The sequence below is a fragment of the Amblyomma maculatum genome, chromosome 11, assembly GCF_055883805.1.
Source record: "Amblyomma maculatum isolate TAMU_Amacu chromosome 11, ASM5588380v1, whole genome shotgun sequence".
Lineage (NCBI taxonomy): Eukaryota > Metazoa > Arthropoda > Arachnida > Ixodida > Ixodidae > Amblyomma > Amblyomma maculatum.
In genome coordinates this window covers 11454046-11470829 of record NC_139354.1, presented here as the reverse complement: position 1 = coordinate 11470829, position 16784 = coordinate 11454046, and the positions used below count along the sequence as shown (strand labels likewise).

The 16784-nt window shown below is 42.8% G+C and overlaps 1 protein-coding gene across 9 annotated transcripts in view; it reads right to left on the bottom strand.

Moving 5' to 3' along the window:
- LOC146172859 (ral GTPase-activating protein subunit beta) overlaps positions 1-16784 on the bottom strand; it is a 62912-nt gene that overhangs the window by 43563 nt on the left and 2565 nt on the right. For 8 of the 9 annotated variants that reach the window (XM_084583141.1, XM_084583146.1, XM_084583140.1 and 5 more), the window contains exons 3-7: positions 14901-15099; positions 12684-12848; positions 9504-9737; positions 1818-2075; positions 423-596 (exon numbers count right to left, since the gene is read on the bottom strand). In XM_084583141.1, coding sequence (XP_084439267.1) covers positions 423-596; positions 1818-2075; positions 9504-9737; positions 12684-12848; positions 14901-15099 — 1030 coding nt within the window. The remainder of the gene's footprint in view (positions 1-422; positions 597-1817; positions 2076-9503; positions 9738-12683; positions 12849-14900; positions 15100-16784) is intronic. The other variant, XM_084583145.1, reaches the window with a different exon arrangement.

Sequence of the window (16784 nt, the reverse complement as noted above, 5' to 3'; positions counted from 1 at the left end):
TACATTGCTCCTTTCCTTTCCGAATAAATAGCTCTCTCAAAGAGGCAATGTGCAATAAAATCTTTTTTTTTTTTTCAGTTTTGAGCTCAAAGTGGCAAGGTACTCCAATCTTTAATAGGCAGGCCATCAGTGAGACAAAGAAGGGAGCAGATGGACGACTTCCAGAAGAAACAAAGAAAAAAAATAAATGCTATTGAAGAAGTGTCACAAAATGTGATGCTTCAGAAAAATCATGCCAGTCAAAAACTTTGCTAGACAGCTCAAAGAAAGCGTAATTTAAAAGAGTTCAAAGTAGTAAGTTAGGTTCATGTCTTACTTGCCCCATTCTTTCCACACACACAAAACAAAAACACTCTTCAAAAAAAGGCACACAGATAGGGAAGCTAAACAACATCTCAAAAATATAGAAGCCAAAAAATCACCTTTCAAATTTGAGATGGCAGTGATGCGAGTTGCTCCTCTTCTTTGATGAGGTGGAGTTGTGGTAGTCGATCCCGCAGCTGTCGTTGCCGCTGACCCACTAGCAGTTGACGTAAAGCTGCTGTGCAATGACAGAGACTTCTGGTGGTCTTCGTCTGCAGCAAGAGGGCTTATGCCTAGCGAGAAAAGAAAACCATGCTTTTTGTAAATAAACACAATCGCAAAGAGTACAAACAGCCAAATCATGATAATCACTGTGCAGGAACTTAAGTCTGCCACATCAGCAACCTACATTTTTTAAGGCATCTCTTCGGCATGAATTCATGTTTAATTTGATTACTAGTTAGCTAGATTACTACCCATCTCCCTAGGGTGCAAAAATTTGGGTGAAATAGTATGTCATCCATAAATGAAGAGCTCTATGGAGAGCACTACTTTTACAAACATAATAGAAGGCCCATGTAAATGCTGGAGGCCGCCAGGAACACCGTCTTAGCTGTCATCTGCTATGGTGCATGCTTCACTTATGATTCTTGGGAACTGTCTTCCACGTAGATGTGTATAGGCTACTGTATCCAAATTATAAGCAAATTAAGCCCATCCAGCTGAATACCGGACTATATGAGAAGATTGTCCAACTTGGAGAGGCACTCAGCTGGTCGAGCACCTTAACTGTCATCAAGGGGGGGGAAGGCCATGTCTGGCATTAATACATTTATCGTGACACTTTAAGAATGCATTGGCTTTAAAATGACATTGCATACATTTTTGCACATTCTTTTGAAAAGCATTCATCAGATTTCAATGAAGAGCCACTTTATAAGAACACATCCAATTTCAATTAATGTTCGATACTTTCTCAATTTGTTTTCAAAGGGGGCAAAGCTTTTGTAAATTATGGGAAAGCCTCACTGCACTGCCAAAAGAGAATACTAATTTAGCAAGTTTTGACAGAAAATGTTTCTATGGGCTGCGGTTATGTCTAGTACAAGTCTCTCTAATGACAGGGTAATTATGGCTCGCAAATGTTGTGATGTTTTAAAAATACACTAGCTTTGAAATGGCCTTCAGCATGTGCAATGACATGTAAGGCTTTGTTCAGCGACAGAATGGCCCCGTGTGTGCACTGTGAATTCAGAAAACTACTTTGACAACTTGTTTACATGTTTTTGTATAAGATGTACACCCCCCCCCCCCCTATGGTTACCAAGTGTACCCTTGATGATAGCAGTGCCACCTTGCTCATGTCAAAGATCAATGCTGGCCTAGAAATAAAACAATAAACTAGTACTGTGAATTATGAGCTATGAAATCCACATAAATACCCTGCTTGGAAGTCATTGCGCACTATTTTGAGTAATCTGACATGCAAAGTGCCAGGCAAATGGCACACGCACCTAGGGTGGCATCGACAAGGGTGGCAATACCGGCCATGGCCCGATGAAATATGTGGGGCAGCGCAGCGAGGCAGGGATTCTGGAAGGGGTCCACAATGGAGTCGCTGGCCTCCAGGAGGCTATAGAAGCCCGGCGTCTGGCTCACCACCTCGGGACGGCACAGGTCGACAGGATTGCCCAGCACGTGCAGGAAGCGGTACCACGCCTGAGCCAGCTGCTCTGGGCTCAGCTCACCCGCGATGGTCAACGCCTCATCCTCTGTAGCCAAGCGGTGGCAGAGACCAACACACTCAGAACAATCCCTCAAAAATACTTGTCCCTGAATAAGAAATACAACAAGGGGAGGGGGAAACAACTTTTACATCTTAAAGGGATACAAAGAAACTCCCTTTAAGGAGCATAGAAAAAAAATGTTGTAGGCCAGACATTCTCCTCTGCCTGGTCTGAGAGACCAATACATTCAGAACCGTCCCTTAAAAGTACTTGCCTGTGTTCCTTGAATAGGAGATATAAACAGGGGAATTATTTTTAGGAGAAACAATGTTTACACCTTAAACGGAGACAAAGTAACTCCTTTTAAGGAATGTTGCCTAAGAAGAAGGTTGTGTGCCAGACATTCATCTTTCCGGCCAACCTCTCTGCTCTTAGAATCAATAAACTCATCCACCTTGGAGTAGAATAAAAGAAAATATTGTCACCAACACACGTAGCAAGCAGCACAACAACCGAGCTGGCCCTTTTTAATCAAGCGAAAACTCGAGAGAGACGAGGATGACGCTTAGCCATGTGCCAAGACATTCGGCCACTTGGTGGCGCCAGAAGATGGTCAGCGGTGTGGCAATATGCCCCAAATGCAGCTCCAATGTTGCCACATGCACTGCGTAGCTTTTTGAAGTACACAGTGTCAGGCTGACATAGAAGTGTGCCTGTCATTATTTGATAAAGAATAACTTCAAGTGCCTTGGAAGTTCAACCTCAGAAAAACCCGAGTCTAGCACAGCCACCCCAGCAACCGAGCTGATCAGAAAAGACAGCAAACAACAGCTCAACGGATTTGCATTAACGCACAACCTAAAGCAGCAAAACTGTCATCCTTTCAGACCACAAATGCAAGTTTCATTTATAATGCGGTAAACATGCACCTGAGAAGAATGGGTGACATGCACATCCCCTTGCTAACCACTCCACTAAGTTAAGTAGCACAAGGTATGCTGAGTTTGACATCCTTAAGCTACACATGGGCTATGATAGGCATCATAGGTGGGGAGGCTCTATATTAATTTCAACCAAATGGGTTATTTTAAAGGACACTGGCCAAAATATGTCATGAGATTATGGTGGAGATGAAAGGCCCTACAAATATCAAAGAAAAGAGGCTATATAATTTTAATTTGCCATTGAAAATTGCATAAAAACAACCGAGGCACTATCTAGCGGACAAAACCCTACTACATTTACTGTGGTACACCATGTGACTACATGTCAGCAAAATATCGCTGATTTTTGTAAGTACACATTGTTCTTTTTTCTTCTAAGAGTGCTTGGTCATAATTTATTATATTTTTCGCTCTCTCCAAGTGCGTCTTAAAATAAGATCCAACCCTCCTTTCGGACTGCGAGAGGCATGCTTTCAGGTTTTGCCACTAGATGGCACCACAGTGTTTGGAATTCCGTGAATGAAGCGATGATAGTGCCCACTAAATCTTTCATCGACGAGGCATTATTTTGCCGAACAGCCTTGAGTATGAAACTGAATATGATGCTACTCTAACCAAAAAAATGTCTAATTAATGTCTGGCAAGTAAAATCTATATTTGGTTTCAGTACATCATTTTTGTCGACCACCAGTTGTCATCGCGGTCGCTGCTCATGGTTTCCAGCATCAGACTACATAAAAACGGGTGCATGCACTTAGAAAAATTCTCGGTAAAAATTTTCTATAGCGTTTCTACCAAAACCATTATGAAATAGAACATTTTAGGTATCAATCTTTTCATTGCAACGAAAAAAATTCAGGACCCAAATACCAGTGTTCCGTCCCTTTAACCTACACTGATACTACTCAACACCCAGCGGTTTTTGCATTGCTCCTCGCAATGCGACTATCATGGATGAAAATCAATTGTGTGACCTCTACAGCTGAATGAACAGTGATTAAACCACCATGCCAGAATAAAGAAGTTATAGTTTGGGTGACATGAGAATTCTACTCTGCAAGCCTTAACGCAAGCACTTGCCTTTAGTTTTCTCAGCTGAACTGGACAGCTTAGGATAGTTTAACACTGTAAGAGAAGGTGGGGTATGAACCGCAGTCCTTGGCTTCAAAACGCAGTTTTAGCCACAATCCTCAGGCAAAAATATAACCTGCGGCTGCCGGAGTAACACTTGCCTTGCTTCTCTGGGCTGTACGACAGCTTACCAGAGCCCAGTGCTGAAACAAACAAGATGTTTTACAACCATAATCCCAAAGTACAATGCACCCCCTTTGTGATTTGTTGTGCCGCTGGCCTCGAGATTTCTAAAGCGCACAAATCTGCCCTGAAACCATGCAAGCTTAGCTGCGCAGTTCAAATCTTGAAAAGTTCCAGGCAACAAAGCACCTGCCTTGCTGGAGTAGGCAGCATACCATTTTTAACAGAACCTTATTCCGCATTTAGTGAATATTATAAATTGTATTAATTACATTCTTGTACTGTGAGAAAGAGAACAGTAGACATGAGAAATGACAGCAGTGCTTCTGTTGGTCAGCTTTGTATTAGCTACCACATGTCAGTCCAGAAATCAAGCTGTGTTCCAGTGATCAGCTTTGCAGTTTCCACCAGACGCACGTCATTCTTGGAACAAAGCTACGTTCGACTAGCCAGCTTTGTGTTATCACATGCGTGCAGCCCTCTGGAACCAAACTAACTAAACTAAGCTTTTCGGCAAGCTTACTGCCACAAGCATTCTCAGTGAAAGACTTGCCTTTTCGGAATGGACGGCTACGCACCCCTTCAAAAGAGCCCACCACTGAAAAAGACAGTGAGGTTTTTAATTGCAAATGTGAAGAATAGAACGAACACCTAAGCCATGACATTGTGTTCTACTGAACAATCCTGCATTCTTATATTTCCGGCAAAATACTTGCCTTGCTTGGGATAGCTGTATACCGCTTTACTGGAGCTCACCACTGCAAGAGATGGTTTTAATCGTAATCCTGTAGTACAGACCAGAGCATCAAAATCAGGGTAGGTGTTCTGTACTACGGCTTTGATGCAGTAAATACAGGGACGTTGTTAAAGCAATCGTAGTATATCGCAATATTCTAGGCTGTTCTGCAATCTTACTCTGCGAGCCTTTCAGCAAAACACTTGCCTCTCTGGCGTGAACTGTGTACCACTTGAGTCAAGCCCATCACTGCAATAAACGACATGGCGTCACTAGTCGCATCCATCACAAACAGCACAGCCGCACAAATATGTGCACACCAGCCGCCTTTTCTGTTCTCCTGAGCCTTTTGTAGGGAGGTCAATATTAAGCAAGGCCCTCTGTAAGACTCAGAATCAAAGCAAATGTGGTCGTCCCATATGCCAGTTAATGATTTGGGTGGCTGTACAATGCACCTGAGGCACTGTGCTGGTCAGATGTAGAATAGCATATATTACATATAACATGGACAACAGTCTTAGAAACAGAAAGTCCTGAGCGACTTTTTAAGCATTCCTTATGAAAAACTTATCTTGCTGACTCATCTGCATTCTTATCTGCACGCTGCTTTGCTAGAGCCCATTGGTGTAATGAAGCAAGGAGGAAGTACAACCGTAATCATGAGGTTTAAAGGACCCTACACCTAAGCCACAACAGATGCTGTACTTATTGGCTCTGGAATTGCTACCGCATGCATGCCAGTCCTGTTCTTGCATCTCACTGTTCTTGTTATTGAACCTCAATCTGTAATAATCCATACCCTCTTTCGCGAAATAGACATTATACATTTTTAAAAACAACCTTTTAATCATTATGGTAAAGTATGGAACTCAGCAACAGAGCCGTCGAAAATGTTCTAATCACCAGCTTTGGAACTGCTATTGGCAAGAGTATGTATATATACCGCTCCAGAAACTACACTAACCTAGGCTGTTCTGAAGCCGTTCCCCACCGCCACTTCCAGCAACACACTTGCTTTGTTGGGCTTGGCTGTATGGCAGCTTACCAAACGCCATTGCTGCAAGCGATGACAAAGTCTTACTCGCAATCCCGCATAACAGTCTACCAACGAAAACCTGAAAGCATTTATCACAGCCCCGAAGCATATTGCAACATCTCTGCTGATGGGTGGCTTTGAGTAGCTTTCAATAACTGTTCTACTACTATTTCGTTCACTATTTTAACTACTCCAGCAGCGAATAGCTTTTCACCACCCATTTCACATCCCAAGACGTTAAAAACATCAGATTTATCATGTAACCTTAGCCCTTTTGTGTCAAGCTCAGTGATAGCTTACCAGGGACTGCCCCTGCAAGGAAGACAAATGTTCCAATCATCGTCGGGCATCTCAGGAAACATTGCAGTAAAGCAAGACACAGCTCCTGAAGTTCCTGGATCGAGTTTTCCATTTTAAGACCGAGATAATCGGAAAGCGAGTTGTTCACTCGCTGTTCACTTTGCGAGTGGACTGGAAGGAGACCTTACCAGATTTTATCGCTGCAAGAGGAGGTGAGGCAATAAGACAATGTCTACAGCTTTAAGTGGAGCACGTGAAAGACTACGCAAGTTTTTTTTAGGATTAGCTCCTCCGCGCAAGCATTCCTTCAACTGCATCGCACTGAGCACTTTGACTTCTTTCTGCAGCTACTTGCCTTTCTCCATGCGAGCTGAGCCAGAAAGGCCCCTACCAGACTTAGATGCTGCAAGAGAAAGCAAGGTGCGATTGTTATGCTGAGATTCTAAGCTTAACAAATAAGTCACGACGCACATCGCAATAATGGGCGCTCGACCAGTAGCAGTGCTGCCTGGCCGCGTTAAATGCAATTGTTGACTGTAACTTTCTTTCGCGAAGACTTGCCTTTGTCTTTCTGAACTGGGATGGGCAATCCCTTATCAAGCTTCGTTACTTCCTCCTCTGCAAGAAAACGCATGAAATTCCAAATTCAGAGCTCAAAAGTGAAACTCTTGAACCATGAGAGAGTGCCGACCTTATTCCCGCTTTACAGCGCATTAAAGTGCAAACCATTGAGGCCCAAGGGAAAGGAGAGGGATGACACTCGCCGCCTCAAAATTTTGGTTTGCCGAAAAGAAAAAGTCACCAAGCGTTCAAATTGCACAAGCAGCATATTTCTTGAGAGTGCAGCCCAAGCTTTAGCCACTGCATTTTATTTATTTTATTTTATCTTCTCACAACACAATGCCGCATCTAAACAATATCAACCCGCCACCTTCCTATCCCCCCACTACGAATATCCCTGGTTTGAATACCTATTTGCTTTGTGTATCTTGTTTTTAGGGGCACGGACATTGTGTAACGAACCTGTATGAACCCAAAAAGTGTATGCAATTTGCTTAAACAGATAAATAAAACCCGAACGTTGCACTAGATACCTTGAAGTTAACCTTTTATTATAATCAACAATCTTGGTGTTACACTAACCGAACTGGCTTTTCCGCGAGAACTCGCCCCACCCCACTCACCCGAGACTTCACCACGGCAGACAATACGGCTGCAAACCAACGGCAGATGTTAACAACAATGTACCAGATTTTGCCTGCCTACGAGAGGAGCAACAAATGATAAAGACAGTTCAACACGTCACGCACGGCTCTGAATCGGCTTTAGACAGCAGTCCTGGCACCAAACCGATCCAAATCACAGTGAAGGCCTCTCTGCCTCACCCGGGCAGGGATGAATGAAAACTTACCAGATTTCAATGCTGCAAAAAAGGTGGGAAGAAATGAATACTTGGAGCTTGAATGTCCGACTAAAGCTGACCTCTAATCCTTGTGAGGCCCTTCATGGAGCCTAGTAAATTCATCTGCATGGCGATCACATTTGATTACCTCATTTTGTTTTACTTTTTTATCGTGCTTCCTTACCATACAGGAGCAGCTACCATGGCCTAGAGTTTGGATAAATGTGAATTGAATTCCTGTAGCCCCACACAAAGCCTTAGGGACTAAATGCCAAAAACTGCATTGCACAAAAATGTAGGCTTGTAATTGAATGAAGGAAGCTGATGGAAGGTGGTGGTGGTGAACGACGTTAAGGAGCATTCTTAGATGTATAGTTAGCCAATGAAGATTTTATGCGTTTTGGAAAACTCAGCGCAATGAGCGGGCAGCCTTCACGCAGCCGTATCGGTGTCATGAGGCATCGTACCCACACTGGTACAAGCCCCTTTATATCCCCGCAGTTTTCGTTATACATGTAGCCATCTTAAAGTACTAATCCTACGTCACTGCAGTTTCCTCAACAGCTCATTCCTACTGTGCAAGACGGGACTAGAAAACTGCTTCATCCATCGCTGCATTAATACTAAATAAACATAGGTCAGCGCACTCACTCATGAGTGCACTCATATCGTCTCACTCACACTCATGCCATGAGTGTGACTGAGTGGACGTAAGTGGATGCGAGTATGGATGGGCATGAGTGTGAGTGAGTGGACTTGTATGAGAGTCACCATGAGTGCGGGTGTGAGTGGCCATGACTGGGAGAGGGCATGAGTGTGAATGAGTGGTATATACGTCACACTCACAGTGACAGTGAGTGTGAGTGAGTGGCGGTGAATGGGAGCAGGCATAAGTGTGAGTGCGAGTGAGTGGGGTTGAGTGTCACTGGTCCTGAGTGAGCCCCTCTTCACGGTACCGACTAGTAACCTATGTATATAAATAATTCACAGCACGAAATATACCATGTCAAAAGTTAAACAAGACTGTCTCACTTTGTGCAGGTGTTTCCATGGCCATTGCATTTCATCAAAATTTTGGCCCCACATGACTGCGCCATAAACAGCGTCAATGAAATGACAAACCCATTCACAAGGAAATCCTGTCATCCCGCAAACCTGCACTGGCATCAAGAGGTTGATGTTCTCCACCTTATGTGAAGGGCGCATGTAGAGAGACTATTTTACTGCATGGCAGTGTCAAGAAAAACTGCAGTTCTTTGCAACATGAATATGACACATATGCTCATTAGAATCAGTAGCACACGGCAGAGCTCTTTTTCCGAACTCTGCACAGGAGAAGCATGATGCTGGAAATTTAAAGAAAAGCAAGGTCCCACCATACCCATTAGCTGTTACGTGCTGCATACTAAGTACAATCGGAAACAACTGTTTTGTTTGTTTCTTTCGTGATGCAAGAGCAACTTTGCCAAAAAAGTGCCGTAGTAGTATGTTGTTGGTCTATATGAAATGGGACCAACTTTGAAGTTGGCCGAGGAGCCAAGCCAAGGAGCCCCGAGCCGAGCACCAGGCCAAAGGAGTGCTTGTATCCACTGAAAAACCAACTGGAACCAGGCAACCTTGGATATCAAACCTAGAACCTCCCCACATATGAGGCGCACACTCAAACCACCATGCTATGGCGTGTCCATGGCGTGTCCATGGCAGCAAACTATGCACGCAGTTACGAGCTTCTTTATTTGCCGTCCTGTGCCAGTGGGAAGAAGCAAGCTGAGAGCAAATGCACGCATGGGGCTTAACTCACCCAGTTTGAGCTCCGGGTAGTGGTGTCCGTACATAAGGCGCAACATGGCCGCAGTGAGGATGAAGTTGATGCGGTTCCACTGCTCGACGAGTGCCCCACGGTGCCGCCACGTGCAGCAGAGCTCGCGGAAGGTCTTCCACAGGTTGGGTGCCGGGAAGCAGCGGCTGCAGGCCAGCAGCCACACCTCGAACAATGCTGTCAGGATGCGCTCGCACATGTGACTGCCCATGTCGTCTGTACAAGTCAAGGGATGCACAGCTGGTCAGAGGATGCACAGCTGGTCAGAGGATGCACAGCCGGTTAGCAGCAAACAAGAAAAAAAAAACTGGACTTATCCACTTGTAATTCTGAAGGCATGACCCATCTTCTGATATGTTCACCTGCCTTCCAACGCCTCACCTTAACGTAACCTCTGCCCCCTATGATTTACAGAATTATACAGGTGCATCCCTGCTTGCCTGCACCACTTCTGAGCTGACTAAATGTTCCATCACCCTATGACAATCTCAAACCTATTCCTTTCCTGTGCCACATCAGCAAGTGACCCCTGAACTAATTCCACTCCCTCCATCTGTCTCCTGGTGCATCTGGCTGAGGTCTTCTTTCCTTAATTACTAAATAGCCTTGAAATGACAAGTCATAGACCTGCTGGACTTCATCTGTGTCCTCAGTAATGTTCACTACCACATGTGGTTATACCTGCATTCTTTTTTTTTATTTCATTGTGTTAAAATAATGTGCCAAAGGGACAATCATGTAACTTCTTCAAAGTATGTTTAGCAAAAAAAGGCATTAGGTTTCCAAGACTGCTGTTTTGTCCACACGAGCATTGCACTATGGCTAGCCAAGGGCATAAGAGTTTCTCAATCTCTAAAAAAAAAAATACCTGTAGCTTCCTTTCAATTATGCACACAGCTTAATATGTGTGAGTAGTTGCAATATGAAATTGGAAAACTCTGTTTGCACACAAGAATGAATTGCTGGTTGTTATTTCTACATAAATTTTGAGAATGTCTTAAGAGTATTATTAGTATACGCATCTGTCCACAAGGAAAATATCAACAAAAAAGAGAAAGCATGGTTGTATCTCTCACCAATGAAGCAATTACTGTTTCAACATACTCATAATCTGCTCCCTTTCACACAGCTGCTGCCTAAACAAATCAAACTCAATAAATCAATCTTTAATGACACCAAAACTCTTGCAATTATATGATTCTTAAATTTAAGAGCTGCCTTCATGTTTGTTGATAGCAGCAAAAGTTCCAGCTCAAACAAAAATTACAGTTAACACTAGGCGAGCTCGAATTAATGAGATTCAACTGCATTTGAAGCAGTATGTGAAATTGCCTAGCATGAACTGCTTGGATTGGACTCAATGTTACAGCCACAACTTTTGCAACAGATAGCATAGTGACAACTTTGTGCAGAGTGAGCAACTGCAATTCGACATGATAAAAAAAGGTTTGGTTTGGCTTGTGGGGTTTAACGTGCCAAAGCGACTGAGGCTGAGAGATGCCGTACAGGACTCCGACAATTTCGACCACCTGGGGTTCTTTAACGTGCACTGACATTGCACAGCACATGGGTGCCTTGCTTTTCATCTCCATCGAAAAGCGGCTGCCAAGACCGGGATTCGATCCTGCATCCTTGGGAACACTAGTCGAGCATCGTAACCACTGCGTCACCCCGGCGGGGTGACACAAGAGAATAGAAAAAAATATCTATTACAGCAGAACCCCGCTATACCAAACTTGGATATAATCCCAGTTCGTCTTCCACAGATGACTGTGCATACATATATATATATATATATATTTTGCTTGCAGTGAATACATTTTTAGTAAAAGCCACTTATAGTAAAGTGCGTTTCGCCATGGCAACATACCCCATGAACTAACATCGTGTCATCCGCGCAACCTAAGAACGCGAGGTAATTTTTGCTTTTTTTTTTTGTTTTGTTTCGAAAAAAATAAAAAAAATCTGCTATTTTTTAGGTAGCCTAGCCACCAAACTCATAAGCTTCCGGGATAAGCCAGCTTTGCGAGGGCCTTCGAGCCGTGAAGGCAAACCACGTGGCAAGCAGGGGAAAAAAGAAAGCAAGCCAGACTACAAACATAGTAAGAATTAAGACAGTGCGGGCAGTTGAGAAAGTAAAAGAGGCAAACGGCAGCTATAAGCACGGAATGCATGAAAAAGGGCAAATGTGTGAAGCATAAGGTGACGCGATGCACGAGGCAATGGTGGCAAGGTGTGGAAGCACGGTGTGGGCAGTTTTGCCGCAGTTGACTGTTTCAAGTGTATTCAACTACTGCTCGCAAACCTTTGGTTTTCACATGAGATCAAACTCTCAATATATTCATAGCCATGTTGTATTAATTTTAAAGTGGTACTTCTACAAGATGTAAACGATAGCATAAACCCTGATAACTGAATAAAAAGAAGAGTTACTAGTATAGAAAGACAATAAGAGAAGGATGGAAGGTATTTTTAAGTGTTTATTTCATAAACCTGCAGGAATTGTTTAATAAGCAGCCGTTTAATTACCAGGCAGCACGTTCCGGCCCATGTCATAATTAACAACTGATATAGTAAAAATTTTTGCTGGCTCGAGTGGCTTTACTATAGACCGGTTCTGCTAGTAGCAACCGCTTCATATTGGGGGCAGTAGTGGGAGTTGTTTTGATAAATTCCAAAACTAGCAGTTTCTGAGTTCATTATAGTATCAATTTTTGCTTCCTTTCCCATTTGAACTACCCTCTCATTGCTTTCCTTATCGATTTCCCTTGACTGCTGCCTTTACCACAATTCTATCGTGTGCAATACACAGGTGTACCCTTTAGGCACAGTGCATAAACTTCAACCAGTAAAACATGATCATATTCCTCTATTCCTGTCAAAACTCCAGGCGCTGCAATTCTTCATAACCTAGCTGTTAGCAAAACTGACCTACTACTACTAGTATTCACACACTACCAGTTCAAGCAGTAGAAGCTTTTCTGGTCTCTTGTTCTCTAGACAGCTCTCAGAACTAAGACCATTTGACTTCAACTACAAAAGTCCCCTCAAGTTCAGAATCGTTTCATCAACTTTTCTCCCCCAAGCTCTGTTAAAATCTGCCTCCGAGGATTCACTGCATAAAGAAAAAAATTAAACTATCGAAACACCAGTGTTTCAAACCTTTCCTGGATGGTGGTGCCAAGAGGACATCATTGACGGCCAGAAGGAAGCGGAGTATCTCGTCCCAGGTCTCTTTTTCGATTTTCGTCGACTCCTGAGCCACTGTTTGCAATCGTCGTAGAACCTGGTGACAGAGTACAGCTTGGCGACTGATCATGTCAGTGTCTGAAAAGCAAGACAAAAGAAAGCAACATAGCCAAGTTTCACATTTTTCAGAAAAAGTCCGCTTGTATGGTAGCCCAATGCATATCCACCTGGGAGAAAATTGGATTTAAAAACCATTCCTCCCAGAAGATTCAAAATCATAAGATGGTTATAAAAAAAAAGCAGGGCTGCTACCATTTTATAGTCATGGCAGTGTTCTTTTGGCGAGCAGCAACATACTGTCGTGCTTAACTTTGCAAATGGCTGCTTCCCGGTTCCGGTAACTAAGCAATCAAAGGACATAATGGCATTTACCACACCTGACGACAAAAGACAGTTCAACTGCTTAGACCCTGCAATCTGAAATGACCCCCATCGCGTTTCAGCAACTAATGAAAAATGTTCCGGGATCCCTGCACGACACAGGAGCCTTGTGTTACATGGATGACCTGCCGATTTCTTCCAATGAATGGGGTAGTGATGCGTTCACTAAAGCTAATCTCAGACAACTTACTAGGCACCGGATAGACGCCTGAGCTGTGCAAGTACACTTCTGGAAGCAGTGAGCTCGACTGTTTGGGTTTCAAAATTGCTAATTGTTACCTGCAGCCAAATGAAGATAAGTTATCATCTGCCATCGTGGTAGCGCTCCACCCAGAGTTGCCAGGACACTTTTCTAACAAAATACATAATGCTATGCTGAGTCTGTAGTTAGTTTTCTTCACGGTCATTACGATATCATTTAAAGTACCACCAGCTGAGTTGTGCCATTAAGGTATCATTATATAGTGAGTTCAACATTCTATACCAAAACGACACCTGGTACCATTGAAGTGAAGGGTTTAAATATAATATGAAACACAATATACATACAGCCTTTTGTTTTTTAGTTTTATTTTTGTCTGAACTTGAATGGTAAAACTGGGTCTTATTTTTTTTAGGTCGAAATAAGGCTCAAATTAGGTTTTTCACACACAACACTCCGCAGAGATTCAGCAGGGTAGAAATTTGGTTTAACCTGACCCTCTTGAAGTATGGCCGGGGCTTAAAGATTGAGTAAAATCAGACTTTATCCAAAAATGAAAGGCGCTTAGTATAAACACAACCTAGACAGCTTGCCCTATTTAGGAAAATACAGCTTATATTACATTATACATAGACATATGGAGAAGTTTGGAGAGTTGCTGTGCTATGCTTAAAGGCGTATAGACACCTAATTTTTGTGTTCGTGTTTTACCTTTTGTAATGATACCTAAGACATTGCTGTACACAGACTTCCACATCATAATGGCCTATCTAATGACCTATAGCTGCAGAATAATTTATAATCATGTTTCTTTTCTCACCTGCTTCTGTTTCGGTTTCAAAAACCGATCGATGGCTGTGACATCAAGGTTTAGTCAAGGTCACGTGAGGGATTAAAATATAGTGATATAATCATTCCTGTGTCATTTGAATTCACTACAATAATAAATCCAGCCTGCCTCAAGAACAGAAATTACTACAAGTAAAGAATCAGTGATTATATTGTTGTTTTTCATGCCGCATGTCAAGACTTGATTGTGATGTCACAGCCATCTCTCGGCTGCTGAAACTGAAACTGGCGAGAAAAGAAAATTCAATTATAAATTACTTAGCAGTCGTAGAACTGCATGCGGATCAATATACAGGAATGACTTATGCATCATCAACAAGAAGAAAAATACCATTCAAATTTGGTGTCTATAGCTATGTAAAGTACAGCACTTTTACACCCTATCACCACTTGTCAAACCATGTAGCACTGTTCTGCCACCGAACTTAAAACCAACTATGTTGACACAGAGAAGCGGCTATACCCCCTGTAGTGTTTGTTTCTGTAATTGAGGCATGCCTCTGTACAAGGTGATCTCGCATTGTTCTCTTTTATTGTTATGTTTATTGTGTTCTGCTGCCATTGCCATCGCCTAACAGCTGCTTTCTGCACGTTGCTGTAGACACAGACTCATCGGGCTGCCCACTGACAGCATTTTTTCCGGCACCCTCCATCCGTTGCATGCATAGTGGAAACTGAAAGACCTGATGTGAACTTACGACTATCCTCACGAGGCTCGAAGAGGTTGTAGAGGTGCCTCAACATCCTGCGGAAGTACTGGTTGGCATCGTCCTGGACCGGTTTGGGAACGCACGGCTTGGGCTGGGTTAGAGCCTGCATCCACTCGCAGTAGACGTGGACGCAGTCCCTGATGGCCTCGTGCTCGGCCAGTGGCAGCCGCAGCCCAAAGCAGATGACCTGGGCACAGTCAAACAGGCAATTCAATATTCTCAGGTTTAAAGGCCCACAACATTTCACGATTATCGCTGGGCACTATTCCGTACTGCTACACCGGACAGCCTATATTATATCTCCTCCGACCCACTATGCTTACGTCTACATCCCACTCTTTACTTTTTATTTATATACAACATATAGATGTAGGATATGCAAAATTTAGTACAACAGAAGAAGGTCCCAAAGTAAGAACTGTCAGGGGAACCTGGTACTGTTAAGTGCAAGTAACGAATGCATAAAGCATGTATGTAAATTAATCAGTTAATATGCCAATTATACACAATTTATTTCTGTATTTATTTTTGTAACTGATGTAATTTAAACTTATCGGTTTGGTTTATGGGGTTTAACATCTCAAAGCAACTCAGGCTATGAGAGACTCCGTACAGTAGGGCTCCAGATTTCCACCCCCTGGTGTTCTTTAATGAGTACAGGCACTTCACTATTGAGTTTGTGTTTTATCTTCTGTAATGATGCGTAAGACTTTACTGTACATGAATCATCTCATGACATTCGCCTATAGCCGCTGAATAATTTATAATCGAATTTCTTTTCTCACCACTTTCAGTAACAACAGTTGATTGATGGCTGTGACGTCAAAGTCAAGTATAGGTGACGTGAGGGATGAATAAAATAGCGATATAATCATTCCTTTGTTGTTTTAATTCACCAGAACATTAAAAACAGCTTTCCTAAAGGACGGGAATCACGAAAGATAAAGAGTCAGCGATTATATAACTGTTTTTTCATGCTGCACGTGACCTAGACTTGATTGTGACATCACAACCACCTCTTGGCTGCTGAAACTGAAACCGAGACTGGCGAGAAAAGAAAATTCAATTAAAAATTACTTAGCAGTCATAGGCAAAAACCACGAGGCAATTCTTATGCAGGAATGTCTTACGCATCAATAACAAAAAGAAAAATGCCAACAAAATTTGGTGTCTATAGTCCTTTAACATGCACTGACATCGCACCACACATGGGCGCCTTGCTTTTTGCCCTCCATCAAAGAGCAGCCACCGTGGCCGGGATTCGGTCTCGCATCTCTGGTCATAGTAGTTGAGCACCCTAACCACTGTGCAACAACAGTGGGGTAATTTAAACTTATTAAATATATATGCAAATGCACACACCTCATTATGTTATGTATATTTTGCATTATGGAACAGAACTGTATGAATTTGTTTTTAAGAAACATGCAATTTCCATCATCACATGTTTTCATTTTAGTTCACTTCCTCAGCAGCAGTCACTGAACAGAAAGCGCGACTTCCTTCTTTTTTTATTATTTACAAACAGGCTTATCTTATCTCTGAAGGTTGAAAATGACCTAAATGGAGTCCCAGGTTTCTCAACGTTCTGCAATATTGGTTGTAAGCTACCTGACGTAGTCGCAAGTCATCATCCCAAGGCATATCAGGCTGCTTAATGCATACGTGAGAAGATTATTAGTGCATTGTGATTGACTGCTTACTGCCTGTGAGTATGAAAGTATTTTCTGGCTCAATCAAGAAAAAACCATGATGCAGGCGGTAGTCCTTAAGGCCCATGTTGACTAATCTCATCTGTCATTCAGCACTCAACTCTTGAAGACTTGTTCAAAGGTTTATTTGTCCGCATACTTCACATGCAGAACAAAGATT